The sequence below is a fragment of the Balaenoptera ricei genome, chromosome 3 (genome assembly GCF_028023285.1).
Source record: "Balaenoptera ricei isolate mBalRic1 chromosome 3, mBalRic1.hap2, whole genome shotgun sequence".
Lineage (NCBI taxonomy): Eukaryota > Metazoa > Chordata > Mammalia > Artiodactyla > Balaenopteridae > Balaenoptera > Balaenoptera ricei.
The window spans coordinates 27,451,932-27,469,917 of NC_082641.1; the positions used below are offsets into that span (position 1 = coordinate 27,451,932).

At 34.9% G+C, this 17,986-nt stretch overlaps 1 protein-coding gene across 3 annotated transcripts in view; it reads right to left on the reverse strand.

Annotated features, from left to right (window-relative positions):
- Positions 1-17,986, reverse strand: part of ZFR (zinc finger RNA binding protein) — a 76,297-nt gene that overhangs the window by 23,584 nt on the left and 34,727 nt on the right. For 2 of the 3 annotated variants that reach the window (XM_059916178.1, XM_059916177.1), the window contains 8 exons: positions 17,614-17,807; positions 15,798-15,917; positions 14,468-14,613; positions 10,329-10,491; positions 8,708-8,913; positions 7,801-7,951; positions 5,320-5,461; positions 585-682 (listed from right to left, as the gene is read on the reverse strand). In XM_059916178.1, coding sequence (XP_059772161.1) covers positions 585-682; positions 5,320-5,461; positions 7,801-7,951; positions 8,708-8,913; positions 10,329-10,491; positions 14,468-14,613; positions 15,798-15,917; positions 17,614-17,807 — 1,220 coding nt within the window. The remainder of the gene's footprint in view (positions 1-584; positions 683-5,319; positions 5,462-7,800; positions 7,952-8,707; positions 8,914-10,328; positions 10,492-14,467; positions 14,614-15,797; positions 15,918-17,613; positions 17,808-17,986) is intronic. The other variant, XM_059916179.1, reaches the window with a different exon arrangement.

The following is a 17,986-nucleotide window of genomic DNA, read 5'->3' on the forward strand; positions in this document are numbered from 1 at the left end:
AAACTTCAAAAAAAAATCTGCCTACATTAGAAATAAAAGAAAAAGTAAAGAGCTAAAAAGTTTGTCTAGGGACTGAAAGATTAAGGAAATCTGTTTGGTTTCCTTTCTGTGCCTTTGCATAACTGCAAAGTCACTAAACCGAACAGCTGCTTCCTCACCTTTCATTCCCTACACTTATTAACTTAGAGAAAGAGGGGGGGAAAAAATCTTAAAACTATACACAAAGCTTTAAACACATATTCCATTATTTAAAGCAAAGTTAATCTGCAGCCTTATGGAATATAATATATGTACACAAACATGTGATGTCCCTAAACAAGTCAACTTTAAATATAGCCACTAAAAATAAAAATTAAAAAACCCAAACCACAAAACACCCCCAAAACCTGAGTTTATTGTCAAATTAATAGTAACTGCAATATGCAGATCTTCATACCCAGCTTTCTATGTTAACATTTTCTCATATTTAATTTAAAATAGTATTGCTTGGGCAATCTTTTGAAATGTTTAAACACAGTTAAACATGTTGTACTGAACTACTCTCTCATAAGGCTACAAGAAAAAAGTAAAATGATGTTCCGAACCTGGAACCACTTAGCGTGGCGTAGAGCAGCCAGAGCGTCAAGGCATTTTTGCCTGTCCAAGACGTCCGGTGGGTCTTTCACCATACCCGAGGTTACATCTAAAATGGATTGAATTGGCAAAATGCAGTGAGGAATGGGTGTTTGACCAGGTGAGCAAGACACTTCCTTAAAGTAGCATCAGTGTCACATGAGCCATTTGAGAGTTTGTCAACACTTTAAAGTACCCAGGGAGTTATTTTCAACAAATTCACATAATCTAATATGAAGATCAAGATGAGAATTAAAACTCTTTATTTTAGAAATATAATAAATAATTTCTGCAAATATAAACCCTACTCACCAAAACAAAATCAAAAGGAAGGATTACTGGACACAGCGCACCAGCACAAAGACGACAAGACAAAAGGGAACACAAAAATCCACCTTAATGAGAATGTACAATAAACTACTGAGTTTGTTCAGTATTTTAAATGGTCATAGGTTATTCTGGGGCTAATATGTCAAAGAACTAATGATAAATATGGGATGATCAATGCAGTAATAATCATAGAAAAAAATAAAGAGCCAAAAATAGGCATTTCTAAGAGTTCAATGACTTCTCTTCCACAAGAGAATTTTAGCTTTAAGAATTAAGGGAATATGAAATGCCCTTTAAAATTCAAAGTTCCCATGAAGTATTTCAAAGAATAACTGGAGAGAAACAATGAGTAAAGTAGAAAAGGGCAATAGGAACTAGCATGGTTAAATTGAGTAAGTATAGAAATAGAACAGATGCAGTAAGCAGAATGGTTTGATGATATATCTGTAGAATCTTTTAAGTTGCAAAGTCAGTTATAATAACTGATTTTAATCAGATTATTGTATTAAAACATAAATGAGCTATATAAAACTTGAGAAGAAAATCTGAACCTAAATCAGGACAAGAAGTTAACTTTTCATTCATAAAAGGCCAGCTTTACGTTCATCTAAACATATCTGTAAACTGTGTATAAAAGTTGCTAATCAAATTTGCTAATCAAACTATTCGTAAGTCAATCTAATTCACAACTCTTGGTGATTTTAAAATATTTTCTACATATAGGAAAATTACATACCAGGCAAGTAATCTATTGAAAACAGTCTTCTAGATAAAAAGCACCAAAATTATGGGACATTTAGGATTTAATTTTATAAATCATCGAGGGCACCAAATGAATATGTGGAACAAAAGATGAAATATATGGTAAAAGGAAACATGAAGATGATTTTACTTTAAGAGTACTATTGCAACGCTGGGCAAATTATTTGATTGTCTATTTTTATATGAGCATTCAGAAATCTTAAAAGGTATCTGTCCTTATTTTGAGTAGATGACATATTAAAAAGCATATTTAAAAAGTAATAAAGAATTCCATCCCTCGTCTCGGCTTTTTATTCTTAGTTCCTACTCCTTACATAATCAGATGGCACAGATTTTCAGAATACATATTAGAAGGGAATTTTACAGATAATCAAAGAACACTGTGTGGCATTCTGAAAATGAACACTGAAAGAGGAATCTGGGTACTAAAAAGAAAAGTATCAAGTCAGAAATATTAGTAATTTTTAAAAACTAATAAACAATCTCAAAACCTGAAAAACCAACTACTGAATCCAGAAATATAATGAACATAAGAAATGCGCTATTCTGAGAGAAGGAAAAGGAACACAGGAAAGCACAGCTAATTAAAGAAGTAAAAAAAAAGCAAGAAACAACAACAAAAAACCACTCCCCAAAGCAAGGTTACAGAACATGCTGAAGAACCCTTTCCATGTCCCTTATTTATTTACATTATCTGCTAAAGCTAAAATGCAAATAGGTGATAATGTACAATCTCTTTCTAAGTTTCTCAATTTTTAATGTTAATTCATGTTTTAATTTCCTCCAATACGGAAGAAAAGTTTTCCTTTTGCACACAAGCATTCATAACTTTGGAAATTTAAATTAATATGATACAATTTCAAAGATGCCAAGACACCTATTGCAATTTAAAAACAACTTAAGATCTATAAGTAGGAAATTTCTGTCAAATTTAGAGTGTGGATTTTTGCACCCATTCTATATTTCAAGTGGATTAACCCCTTAGATATACTGTACTAAAATCATACTTGCTTCCTAATACCCAGTTAACAAAACAAAACAAATATCAGTTAATTTATTTAAAAGAAAGCAAATTCTTACCCTACAAAAATGTATTTCATAAATTTTAAGGGGTTAATCACCAGTTAGAAGACATGCTGTGTCCACACTATTTTATGATTAAAAGTTAATGGGAATATATTAAATAAATTAACATGGTTATGTAAAATATGTAATCCACCCAACAATTTAAAAACTAGTGTGAACACTGCTCAAATCTAGAAGAGACAAAGACAAAACAAACAGAACAGCCACACAAAGGACAATAAATGCCAGACTCTGCATCCAAAATCCCTCCTTAATCAAATGGCAGGTGTGACACTGAGCTTTTGAAAACCTTGGTCAAAAATCCTTCCGATGTCTTGGCAGCAACCCCTGACAGGAATCAATTCCCTCTGCTAGAAGGCTTTGGACCGGGCCTGATAAGCTAAAGGTGGGAAAAAAAACACACAGTGCTTGACTTGCTACAGAAGAGACGCTGTAGCAAGGGTTAGAGCATTTTGAACATTTCAAGCTTCGAGTCAATTAAACGTTTACTTAATGTTTAACTGTCAAACACAGTAACATAAAATAGATCTGTAATGTGTTTAACAGTTATTTGGGCAATTTAATAATCTCCTTTAAATAATTTTTTGTATCAAACAGGACCAATACGCATTAAGAGGCTACCACAACTATGCGCAAGTCGCCAGTCTCATGATTTACAAGTGCTCTTCCGGCAAAGCCTTCCTTACCCCTGTACTAACTCCCCAAAGCAAGCTATAGGCTTTAAATGATTTTAAGACACAGAGCATTCAGAGCTGCAGTGAGAGAGAATACATACCGTTATTCTGCAGCAATCTTCATAATGAAGCTAAATACATGATTTACTGCAGTTATCTGCAGCAAAGAACACTATCAATGTTTCTACACTTTTTGCACATCCAACTTTTCAGCTCAGTGTCTTGAAGTAAAATCTTTCAATTTTGGACTGACCATTTCTCTCACCATAATATTTATGAAATTCAGAACAATAACTCAAGTCTGGGTCAGACAAAAATATAATTTTGTTTCCTTTAGAAGGGATAGGTTATTAAAGACTACTACAAATATGATACTATTAACTTTAGACTTTTGCAACAAAATAAAATTACTTGATACTGCACAAATTTAAGTAAGCCTAAATATAACTGGACAAGATGTGCTCTGAAATAAAGTTAAATGGTTATATGAGTATAATTTCATATGAAATACAGCAACTATTATTTATAACATAATCTCGAAAATTTCTTTTTCAAATCCTAAGAGTCATATGCTGCATATGAATTGACCAGATTGACTCAGGAACTGTTTTTCCAGCAATATTCATGGCCAGACCTTTAGTGGGAACTCATGCTCATATAAAAGATCCTCTACACAAACCCCATTTATTTTTAAGATGCAAAGCTTACACAACATACAAGTCCTGATATATGGTATATATATAATGTATGCAAAGTTAGACATGTCTCCCAATGATCGCATTTTTTAGTAAAAATGGTCTTTTCCTGGGTTGTGGAAAGCCCAGTGCCTTAAAAAAAACTGCTTTGCTGTAAGAAAACAAATTTAAAGGGACAGTAATTGAGAGCCTACTTATGCTATTAGACAAATTAATTTTAAGTATTCTTTTCTCCTCTATTTGTATCACAAAGAAATATTAGTGTAGACTATAACTCCATATCAACAAATTAAGATGTACAAAAACAACATGAAAGGAAACAAAGTAAATTTTATCTGACCCATAAAACAACAGAACCAACATACGGCAGACACTGACCATGCTTTTTGGCTTAAAAAAGCTTTTGAAGCTTTGAAAATGTTACAGAATAGTCCCTAAAGCAACATTGCTGGCACCAGCAGGATTTCATATTCTACAATTGTAAAGTAAGTTTAAAAACCCTGAATTGTGCTATAACTCACTAACTATGCCAACACCGTTTAGTTTTCAATATCTCTAGTATAATAGTGGGGTCAGATGCCCAAATCTACGTGCATTAGGATGCTCTGCATTTACGAAAACGCTTCAAACCGAAGAGCAACCTCAGAGAACCAGAAATATTTACCTCAGGACAAGCCAAATCCATGATTACATATATAACAATGTCTCTTAAACTGTGTTATGAATATTTAACCAATTTTATTTATGGAACTCTCTTGTCTTTTTGTAAGACAAGAACAAGAACTTAACAGAACTTAAATTTGTGGCCCCTCACTAGCAACATTTCTTTAATTTGTTCATGGGTCAACTATGCTGGTAAGAATAATTTTGAAGTTTTTTTTTTTTTTTCCAGAAATCTGAGGTTAGCAAGAAAAGAAAAAAAAAATCAAGAAAATCAATAATACCATGAGTGTTTTATATAAAAGTACATTGCTAAAAAGACACTAATAAAAGATCTGGGAAATGATCTTAAGCAAAACTGGTTGCTATATAAGTCAAATCTATCAAATTCATATGTAATGCCAGCATGTTGCCTTCTAGGGCTTAATGCCATCTTAAAGAGTAGGTAAATGGGGAAAAAAAAAGTTAATAAAAAGTAGAATGTTTAATGGCTTTCCAACCTCCTTCCCTCATGTTCTCTTCTCGAATAATTGGAGACGTCAGGGTGATAGTGACTTGCATTTTGGGTTCCACACATGAGTTCAAAATTATTGCCGCTTCAGAAACTGCACATTTTATGTCATACTTCTCAGGACTTATAACCTATGTAATGAAGAGTACAGGAAATTAGATGGACCTTTTAACATTATCAAACAAAGCAGTTGCACTATGGCTCTTTCATTTTCTCACTGCCTTAACCATTTTATAAGGACTAGATCATACACTACTCCCCCCAAGAAGCCTTGCAATACGTGCAAATATTATAAATCTCTTGCTCCTCTTTCCTTGTAGAATTTTGTTGAACTAATATTTACCATTACTTGTATCATATGAGTTATTTGTATGTGTGTATGTCTCTCTTAGATGATGAGTTCTTGGATAAAAGAAACACTGCCCTATTTATTACCGTACCTTCCTAATAGCATCTTGGGTAGTTAAGTACTTGCAGAGTATGAATGAGACTAAAATAGGTATCTGAAACTAACGGGAGCCATAATTCAAACATTCCCAGTGTACCTTGTCAGGGAGCAGAAAGTCCTGATCAACAGAAGAAAAACCAGGATTCACTGCAATTCAGTACACATGAAATAAGTCTCAGTATATATGAACAAATAAAGACTCAACAGAAATTACATGGAGTGTTTACAGCATAGTATCTAGGTTCAAATCCTAGCTCTGCTACTTTACTAATGATAAGAAGATGGGCAAATTATTTAACTCCCCTTTACCTGTTTTTATAAAATGGGGACAGTAATTTTATCTAACCTATAGGATTGTTGGAAGAATAAATGAATTAACTATGTAAATCACTTAAAACAGTGCCTGGTACATAGTAAGAATTATATAAACGTTAACTATGAGAATGATGATGACGATAATAAATTCTATTTCTCTTGCTTATCCACTTGTACAATAAGTACATAGAATGATTTGGAAAGAGTATGCTGCTTTTAGTGTAACTGTTAATTATTTAGTTAGGATATAGTATTTTCTGCTTTGTAGTTTTTTTTTGGCTGTGTTGGGTCTTCATTGCTGCGTGCGGGCTTTCTCTAGTTGCGGCGAGTGGGGACTATTCTTCCTTGTGGTGTGCAGGCTTCACACTGCTGTGGCTTCTCTTGCTGCAGAGCACAGGCTCCAGGCACGTGGGCTTCAGTAGTTGCAACATGCGGGCTCAGTAGTCGTGGCTTGCGGACTCTAGAGCGCAGGCTCAGTAGTTGTGGCGCACGGGCTTAGTTGCTCTGCAGCATGTGGGATCTTCCCGGACCAGGGCTCGAACCCATGTCCCCTGTACTGGCAGGCGGATTCTTAACCACCGTGCCACCAGGGAAGCCCCCCTACTTTGCAGATTTACTAAACACCACAATTTAGGATCAAGATGTTTCTCGCAAATTATATAATTTTTTCAAAGTCCTCAAACCTCTTCTGAGTCTCCTCCCCTTCACTGCTCTAGCAGCCTCAACAGAGGGTAACAAGTAGACACACAATGACAATTCTCCTGGCTCCTAATACTTAAAAAGACTAATCCACAATAAGAAACTTCACATCTGGAACAATGGTAATATAAAGCAAACAACAGTAAGTGCCACAATCGTCAAAGCTCAAGTTTAATAGCATGCTTCACTATCCCTTTTGGTATCGGTTGCTCTGCTGTGGTCTGGTACTATTTATTCTGACATTACTGTGGAATACATATTACCAATGAAATGTCAATTCTTGGATTTCAAATACCTAAATAAGTTTTATACATTAAATCATTCAAGAAATCTTTATTTTAAAGCCCAGTCTGCGATTCTGACAAGATACTATATAAAAATTTTAAAAATTCAAACTTAAAAAAGTTTTGTTTTTGTAGGACCAAAAGGGGATATTCTATTAATTGTGCATTGCCACAATTTGCTGAAGAGAGACAGTGAGAGGTAATACCTATGATTATAACGTGTAGAAAACTGAAAGTAATCATAATAAAACTGGGGAAATTCAAATCAGAAAGAGTCTCTATTTTAGTTACTATACTTTATTAAAAACATGTATTCAACTAAATAGGCAAGAAGTTCATGAATTCTAAAAATTTAAGCTTGCTATACATACATGGGCTTTGTTTAAAAAACAAAACAAAACAAAAAAACCCCATTTTTTCCCTAAAGTCTTATCTCTTAATGATTCAACTCTTGGAAGAAAGAACAGGAAGAGGACATGTGCTGCAACTTTATATTTTAAAATAAATTAGCAAGATGGCTTCATGCCAGAGGAGCACTATAAAACCTAAAAAGACAAAGAAGAAAACAGTTCTACCAATTTGTACAATCAAGCAAAAAATTCAATTTGGAAAGTCAAGCCAAAACTTTAAAGGCTGGCTTAAGATTAAGCTGAAGCACAGTTAGTCCTGCCAAAAACTTTTGAACCAGACAAGGGGTAAAAATGAACATTTCCATAATACTTACAGCAAGCTGCTTGGGTAGGTTTTCTGCAATACGGCTTAATAATGTCTTTGAAGGTTTCTCTGAGCACAGCAAAACAAGGTTGACATTTCTATCTCCTCGGAGAAGTAATCCTTTTGCCAATACTCCCACTCGCAAAACTCCTTTTAAAGCTCTGCAGTGAAATCAAGTTATATTATCACGTTTCCCTTCTCAACCAGAACCACGATAATCTCTCAACACACAATAGTAAATGAAGTAACTTTTACACCATTAAAATTCTCAATCAACTACAGTATAAAAACATTCAATATTTTTAGAAGTATCCTTCACTTAGATAAGAAATATGGATAAATTAATAAATCAAGAGCTAAGTTCTCACACGGACAACTGCAAAGCAAAGGCCGTTAACACTTTTCTGTGTCTCACTTTACAAATTAGAATAAAAGTCATGTTCAATATATACAAAGGTATTTCCAAATGGTAAGGGGAAAATGAAAAGTTATAGATCATAATGCAAACTTGGTATGAAAGATGTTGCTAAAGGTTGAGCTTATTCACACTTATGGGTCAATGTGTTAAGGAAAAAGAAGCGCTAAAACAAAGAGTAAACATATGCAACAAATAAATAAAAACTGAATAGCAGCTAAATGCAATTGAAAACTATAAAGGCTGCTTTGAAAACAGACTTGAAATAGGTTTTATATAAATTTAAATAAAATGAGTAAAATTACAAGGTTGGAGACTGTATGAAATTGTTATTTTTCATTTCAGCAAAAAACAGCTGAATACATTAAATATCTAACACAAGCATAACACATGTAGACTGACAACAGAGAATTTTCAGTCTTTGTAACTTTTATTTCAAGTATAAGAAGCCCACATAAGGGAAACCAAAAGTAAACAAAAGTAAAAAACTCTGAAAACACACCTGTCTTTACCTCCCTCTTTCTTATCATCTCCCTCTTTGCTCTTGCTCTTCTCATGTTCAGACAAGCTGTCTGAAACAAGTTTTAAAGCACGTTCAGTGATAGAAACAATTTTCTGAACTGCCTGTAATTCCTCTTCAGTTGGATAAATGGTTGCATGTTTTGTCATTACATAACGATCATCAGATGAGTCAGGACGACGTAAGGGCTGGAGAAAACAAAAAAGATAACTTCATTAAAAAAAGATGCTTCCCAAGCAAAAGTAAATTATTATTTTTCAACTATACATATGTTTTCACATCTTTTCAATAAGAAAGTCAATTATGCAAAATGTCCATTTAAAGCTATCTTCTCCCTTTTTTCCATTTCAGTAAAAACAAACATGCAAACTATGGAAAGTTACACTATCAAGAATGAGTATGTAACTACGTATGTACACATGCTTTGCCTCAAAACAAGTAAAATTATAATACACACCATCTAAGGTTAGAAAAATACTTTCTACTCAACTTTAACAACCAGTGACTCTGAAATGTTTTGCTTTTAATAAAACAAGTTTCACAAATACATATTCTATGGAAAGACAAATGAGAAAGAATAGTTTAAAGAGCAGGAATTTGTTGCTGTTTCCTTCTAAGTGCCCTCTAGAAAACAGAACAAAGAATAAAAACATCTTGTTTTCTGTAGTCTGAACTTACATGAAATATTCCTCATAACCCAGGTATGTCTTCTTTTATCTAGCTTCCACAGAACACAAACTCTCAAGATGCAGCTCTTGCCTACAGTTCTCCTAATACATCCACTGTGTGCTCATCTTGGACCATTTACTTACCCCTTATCCTGCACTTAATTTAGAAGTAGTGGTAGGTTTTTTTTTCATGATTTGAAAAAGGAAAAAAGACTCTAAACCACTGGTAATGGGAAGATAAGAATAATTCTGAAAGCAAAGCAACTGCTTTCAAAATTAGTTGTTCTTGACAATCTAAAGAACAAGGGCAAGAAAATCTCTTATGTGAAAGAAGAGTTGGCAAAAGAAGCTCTGCTCCCTTAGCTTATACTGAAAGTAAGAAAGATGCATGGAAATTCTACGAAGTCCTCATATATAAGGACACGAGTTGAGAACCTGTAATAAAAGGAGGGAAAATTCTAAATCAGATGGAAAACTTATATTGAGATTTGGATATTATTAAATCTAAAAATTAGCTCCCCGGGGCTTCCTTGGTGGCGCAGTGGTTAAGAATCCACCTGCCAATGCAGGGGACAGGGGTTCGAGCCCTGGTCCGGGAAGAGCCCGCATGCCATGGAGCAACTAAGCCCGTGCGCCACAACTACTGAGCCTGCGCTCTAGAGCCCGCATGCTGCAACTACTGAAGGCTGCGCGCCTAGAGCCCGCGCACCACAAGAGAAGCCATGACAATGAGAAGCCCGTGCACCGCAACAAAGAGTAGTCCCTGCTCGACACAACTAGAGAAAGCCTGCGAGCAGCAACGAAGACCCAAAGCAGCCAAAAATAAATAAATTTATATTAAAAAAAAAAAAAAAATTTGCTCCCCAAACTGTTATCTTTCAATGCTGAGCCAGTCTTACACTTTCACTCCCTATGTAAACAAAGTGGACACTCACCGCCGGCCCCTGTGGCTGAGGAGGCATGCCTGGTCGGACTCCCAGAAGGCCTAGTGGGCCTGGGGGACCATGAGGATAGCCTCCGTCAGGCATTCGGCGGCGATCATCCCAATGATGTTGTTCTTCCTCCATTCTTCTCCAGTACATGTCCTCTTCATAACGTCTGAAACATAGAGAATGATACTATAAGTCTGTAAGAAAAATACAACCCAAGAATTTACATCAATAATGATATAAAAAGCAATTTAAAAAATACCCCAAATCAGTCTAGCTTACATCTCTCTTTTCTCCTACTGTATCTGATTACCTTTATTTGCTTTAACTAGCAGTAAATGGAAGTGAATCCCAGTGAAAAGAGAAAATAAGTAAACAAAGATAAAAGCAAAACAAAATTTCACAGCCTGAAGACAGGGTTGAAAGAACAAGCACCAGAAACCTCAGAGTTCCTTCTAACCTCTCCCTCTTTACAGGAGACTGTAAACTTAAATGCCTACCTAACGTGGCCAGACCAACAATGTGTGTGAGTGAAAGACTCAAAGCATACATTCAGAAATTTTCTTCATGTCTCCAAAGAAATGTGCTCTCTCCTATTTTTTTCTAAGAGAGAACTTCTGAAGACTACCTTTAATTTCCTCAACTGATACAGGCAGAGAGACAAAGACAATTCTCTACAGTGAGGAAAAACAACTGAGATAAATGGCAACTCACATCGTGTTTCACTTTTGGGGACATATTAAGGGTGACAGGAACTATGGTGAAGAAGAAAGCACATGCTCTGAGCCACAGCACAGCTATTAATTATTGCCATAAGGGAATACAGATGGTAATCCCAAGGTCATCAGGATTTTTGTGAAATCTCATGCTCTTTAAGTGTTGGTTCATGTTGGTATCCAAAAAATACCATGTGTACCAACTAAAACACCCATGGACTGAACTTGGACTGTGGGCAGCTAGTGTGTAGCCTCTGCTTTAATAGTCAACATCTTCAGAATCTAATTTCTTTTTTACCATGTGACTCCCTCCTTCTCAGTTCTATCTTTGCTTTCAGCTTCAAACTAGGATACCAGCAACTCCCAAGGTAGTCCTGTCTTTATAGCAAATTTTTGTAACAATTAAGTTTTTACTAGACAAATTTGTTTAACACAAAACATAAGAAAGAAGTATGTTTCTCAAGTAGCACTGCAGAAACCACCAATTTCTTCAGTCGGGAATAAGCAGTGCTTTTTAGGTCATCCAACTAAGGACAGGAAGAACCATACTTCTATGTTATTTAGGTCTTGAGCTTGAAGGCTCTGGAAAACCATGTTCATTCCAGTACTGAATACTTTATTACTAAAGATGTTTAAGTTAAATAAGGGCAGGGACCTTTATCCATTGTTTACCAATTCATACTTGGTGTCTAACACACTATGTGCTACTTCCTGGCAAACTGTAAGCGCTTAATAAATATTTGATATAACAATAAAAGAGGAAGTAATTGCGTAATCTAGGTATAGAGAAAAATTTCCAGTGCATTACAAAGGCAGAAACTTCATAAAGAATAAGAAGAATAGATTTAGATACCTAAATAAAAATCGATACATACATAACAACAAAGATTATTTAAAGGTAACATGTTAATAATGGGTTAATAGCTATAATATAAGAAGTGTCTACAAATCAACAACAGGTAAGTTAACCAAATAGGCAATTCACCACAGAAGAAATGTAAGTGGTTAAGCATGAAATAAAAATTTAATTTGCCTGCAATACAAACAATTAAAGTTGAAACAAAACTGGCTTTTATGTTTCACTCTCTCATTGGCAGAGATTTTAATAAGTTACAGAAGCAGTTCTCAAAGTGTGGTCCAGGGACCCTAGGTGGTTCCTGAGACACCTTCAGGGGGATCCATGACATCAAAATTACTTTCATAATAATAACAAGACATTTGCCTTCTCCATTCTCATTCTCTTATGAGTGTACAGTGGAGTTATCCAGAGGCAAAATGTGTTATCACAACCTGTTGAGCAAAGAAGTAGATAGGAAAATCAGGCTACCTTAAGCTAGACATTAAAGAGATCTGAAAAAATATAAAACAATGTCATTCTCATTATTCTGGGGGAGAAATATAGTTATTTTGTAGTTAGCATATTATATTTATACACCATATATTAATAAATATGGTTGATCTAATACTATAATTATCAATATTTAACTACATTTTAACAAACAAAGTCATTTTAAAATTAATTCATAAATATTTAAACTTCTCAGTTTTCATTTCTAATACAATAAATGTTGACAGCTATAACCCATATACACAAGAGCTCTTTGGAGTTTTGTAATTATTGAGTATAAAAGGTCCTGAGACCAAAAAGTTTGAGAACCAGTAAGTTAAACTATCTAGTACAGGCAAAAAGTATGCGTATCTGCAGTCAAACATTTTCATTTCTGGGACTTTATTATTAGCAACTAATCATGATTTATGCAATAATATAGCCTCAAGGATGGTCAATGTATAATTATAATGGGGAAATACTGTAAAAAACCTAAATATCTAACAATATGTAATTGGTTATAAGGAAAATTTTACATCTGCACAAGATAATACTATGTAGCCATGGAAAATAAGAAAAAATAATTCTAGCTTACTTTTTAAAAGAGTTGGTATGTAAATGAAAAAAAGCAGGTTATAAAATACACATACATTACACTTCTGTTTATATTTATCTTAATTATATTTTAAAACTTGTACACAAATCCTCATAGCAGCAGTATTCATGATAGTCCAAAAGTGGAGATGACACAAATGTCCATCAACTGATGAATAAACAAAATGTGATACATACACGTAATGGAATATTATTCATCTATAAAAAAGAAGTACTGATGTATGCTATAACATGCATGAACCCTGAAAACATTATGCTAAGTGAAAGTAGCCAGACACAAAAGACAACATATTTTATGATTCCATTTATATGAAATCTCCAGAATAGGTGAATCTATTATTAGTGGTTGCCTAGGGGTAGAGGGAGGAGTTGGCGGGGTGGGGGTGGGGGTGGGGGAAGATAAGGATTGACTGCTAATGGGTTTGTGGTTTCTTTTGCAGGTCATGAAAATGTTCTAAAATTGACTGTGGTAATGACTGCACAACTCTGCGAATATAATAAAAACCAGTGAATTGTACCATTTAAAGATATGCCAATTATATCAATAAAACTAAACATTTACATATCTCTTGAACACGTTTCTCATTTCTCCTTCCCTGTAGCCTCTAAAGTTTTTATAATAGACGTTTCCTGAGAAACAAAAACAAAACAAAAAAACCCCAAAACCCACACATTATTAATGTCTAGAAGCTACTAAATCTGATATTCCGGATATTTTTATCATGTAACCAAATGTTCTATTTTGCTTGTTTTAAACTGAGGCATTTATTTGTAGTATTAAACTATTTCTTTGTGTATTTAAATATATATAAGATACCATTTCCAACATAATTCCTAATACCAAGGACACAGTCAAATATTAGAATAGCCAATAACTTAGTTTTAATGCATTTCTCTCCTAGACCTAAGGTCTTCCAGAGAAGTGAAAACTAAAAGTATATTAAATAGGGACTCCCCTGGCGGTCCAGTGGTAAAGAATCCGCCTTACAATGCAGGGTACGCAGGTTCGATCCCTGGTCAGGGAACTAATATCCCACATGCCGCCAGGCAACTAAGCCTGTACACCACAACTACTGAGCTCACACGCCTCAACTACTGAGCTCGCGTGCCTCAACTAGAGAGCCCGTGTGCCGCAAACTACAGAGCCCACACGCTCTGGAACCCGCGCGCCACAACTACAGAGCCCGTGTGCCCTGGAGCCTGTGTGTCACAACTAGAGAAGAGAAAACCCACACACCACAACTAGAGAGAAGCCCGTACGCCACAATGAAGATCCCGCATGCCTCAACGAAGATCCCGTGTGCCACAACTAAGACCTGACGAAGCCCAAAATAAATAAAGTAAATAAATAAAATAATAAATAAATCTAAAAAAAAGTATATTAAATAAATCTGGATTGCTCTGAATGGATGTCACATACTCAGAATAGCTAAGTTTTTTAGAAAGGCTAAACCACTTATTGTGCTATTAAAAGTTAAAGATACTACCTCATTTCCATTCTCCAGCGTTCCTCTTCTTCTCTTCTTCGCCAATACTCCTCTTTCTGCATTTGCTTCCTCATTTTCTCTTCTTGAATCTTTCTTGCTCGAATACTGGGTTTTACTTCTACTTGCAGATCTGGATTTACTTTTTTCTGTTAATATAGACAAGATATTTGAAAAACCAGCAACCCCTCCAACAATCTACACGTATCTTTATATCATAAAATGCCACATATTCTTTCATCATAGGGGCTTTTGTTTGCAAATTTCCTATTATAAGAGTAAATGCGGGCTTCCCTGGTGGTGCAGTGGTTGAGAATCTGCCTGCTAATGCAGGGGACACGGGTTCGAGCCCTGGTCTGGGAAGATCCCACATGCCGCGGAGCAACTAGGCCCGTGAGCCACAACTACTGAGCCTGCGCGTCTGCAGCCTGTGCTCCACAATAAGAGAGGCCACGACAGTGAGAGGCCTGCGCACCGCGATGAAGAGTGGCCCCTGCTTGCCGCAACTAGAGAAAGCCCTCACAGAAACGAAGACCCAACACAGCCAAAAATAAATAAATTAATTAATTAAAAAAAAAAAAGAGTAAATGCAGTAAAGTAAGTTGAATCAGAGGAAAAATTCAGAATACATTCATAAACATTCTTTTTTCCTTCCCACCCCCAAAATTCTTAGTTGTTCAAGTTTAAAGTTATACATTTAGTACGTAAAACGTACATAACTTAGTGCTAACCAATAAAAGAAATCCTTAGAAGACTGATGGATATTAATTTTCCTTTGTAAGTAAATGATTCTAGATACCTGAGTGTGGGGTTAAAAAGTTTCTTTTCATATAAATGCATTGTCCTTTAACAGATTATTTTTAACTTTCACTTCTGTGTTTAGAAAACATGAATCTAGTGCATTAGTCCAACCTAATTAAAAACTTTAAATACATTATTTAGATTTAACTTATCACTTGAAGTGTTTTCAATGAAGAATTCCTCATCTCATAATTCATTTTAGTGGGAATTCTGCCAAGATAAAGGAAGAGAATGGAGACCCGACACTTCTTTCAAACACTTCCTGTGATGCAATTATCTTTACATGATTACTTGATCCAAATAATGTTATAGCTTTATTTTGCCACTACAAGTAATGAAATATGATATCGTTTTTTCCTAAGTATAACAAACTAGTCAATAAAAACTAAACATCTGACTCTATGTGAGACATTACATGCCAATTCTGGAGTGGGAGTTCATGGACTTAGTGAGTTATATTTAGAGGCCTTGTTTTTGCATCTAGAATGTTCCAAGCCATATAAAAAGAGAAAATAGCTGAACTTTTACTCACTTTATATTGAAGTCTGTGTCTTCGCCCTTTTAAGTGCATCTCCTTAGCATTGGGATCATTAAAGCTGCACTCGCACAATTTGCAATGGAATCGAATTACTTTTCCTTCATCATTTCGTACCTTGATGTGGAAAAAAAAATTCAAGAATCACAACAGGAATGTTACAGTTGAAGATTTCAATTATAAACCCTCATGGGTTGCAAATAACTTTTAGAATTTGAAGTGAGAAAAAAACGGGGCAATGTCTATACTTTTTAAAAAGGATAATCTACAGAAATGAACTAAAGGTAGAATTTTTAACTGTAGCATGCAAGACGTGTTAGCATGTATTTGGCTCTTGTAATTAACTTTTATTTTAATACTTTTGTCTATATATAAACATTTAGATTTAAATGCAGTTAGATACCTTAAATTCTATAATAAATATTTACTCAATACTTGCTACTGGCCAAGTACTGTTCTTGGAAATGGAGATAAAGATGATGAAAGGCATTATTCACATTTATTTCTATAAAGCCCAAGACTTTATACATGTAACTTTATGGAAAACCAGTATCAATTTTTTTCTAACCGCACAACCAGTTAGGAAGACAAGTAGGCTAGAATGTTATTAAAAAGTCTACAGTGAATTCTAAGTTCAAATGGTGCAAGTTTTAAAAATTGGTTCTGAACTCAATTCTCTGAAGTATAAGATTACTTTACCCAACATCACTGGCAATTAAGCTGTTCTGGCTGTATTTTTTTTTTAGACAACCAAGTCTTACTCTTTTAAGAGCTGTAACTTTAATTAATTAATTAAATTTTTAAAGAAGTTTATTAACCTTTAAATGTCCTTTTTTTTTTTTGGCCACGCTATGCACAGCACTGTGGAATCTTAGTTCCCCAACCAGGGATCAAACCCATGCCCCCTGCAGTGGAAGCATGGAGCCTTAATCACTGGACCGCCACGGAATTCCCAAGAGCTATAACTTTAAATTAAAATTGTATGTGAACTACTTTCAAACTGCATAGCCCAGTTTTCCACCCCGTAAACAAAGAACTCAATATGTAATTTTTCTTGATGTGGAAAAGGATGAAGGAACAAATAAATATTTGCTAAAAATATACTGTAGGCTAGGCACTGTGCTAGGTACTTTATTTCATCTAAGTTTCATAACTTTGCTGGCAGATAACCAAATTTTATAGATGTAGACACTGAAGCTCAGAGAACTTGTTCTCTATAATTGTTCTACAATACAGCAAAAGTAAAGAGTAGGGCTACACCACTGTATGTTAGTCTTTCTGCTAACAGCAAATATTTATCAAGCCCCTCTGACGTTCCCTCATCCTCCATTTATTGAGTTACTTTGTCTGTAAAACAGGAATAGCTTTCTCATCAGCTTGAGAAATCAAATAAACAGTATCTGTTGAATCAGCAACCTTAATTTTACACATGAAACGGACTGTTCGGAAGGAAATATTTGCTGTCTTTGTCATTTCTGCTGCTCACAATTTTTATTACTTTGTATGTTCAGAAGAACAGTAGAAGGGTTATATTAAAAGAATGCCTGCCAAGTAGATGGAAAGTTACTTCACACCACAGTGATGGCTGTCATCAGGGAAAGAGAGTAGTTAACAAAAAAATTGTGATGTCACTTAGGCAAGCTTAAAAAAAAAAACACCTTCAACGAAGATGCCTTTGATATTCCTTTTTAAGTAATCTAAACCTAAAATACAATTGAATATAATTTAATTTTACACGTAAAGCATGCTTGTAACAATGACACACGTCTTCCCTTTATCTGATCTCACAGCACTAGTATTCTCAAATCAATACCTCCTCCACATAATCATGGCCCACCGGCTGCACATCACTCTGCAAAGCAGCAAGGGACGCAGGTGTGACTGGTTCTGACACTGTGTCTGGCTTTACTTCCGGGATCTGTACAGCAGTGACAGGAGTGCTTTTAACACATTCGGTTCCTTTTAAGTCTTCTGTTTTATTTCCTGTTGATTGCAGCTTATTACCACCTAGAAGAGCATAAAAGAATTATAGTGATTTAAATTTTCTTTTTGCATAATGTATGACCTGATACAACAAGAACTTCAGATAAAGTTCTGATCTTTTCTAACAATTGTCAAACTCCTGCCTGACACAGAGCAGGTCAGAAGTTTGAAGAGCCATGTAAACCACTTGGCTTTTTTATCTT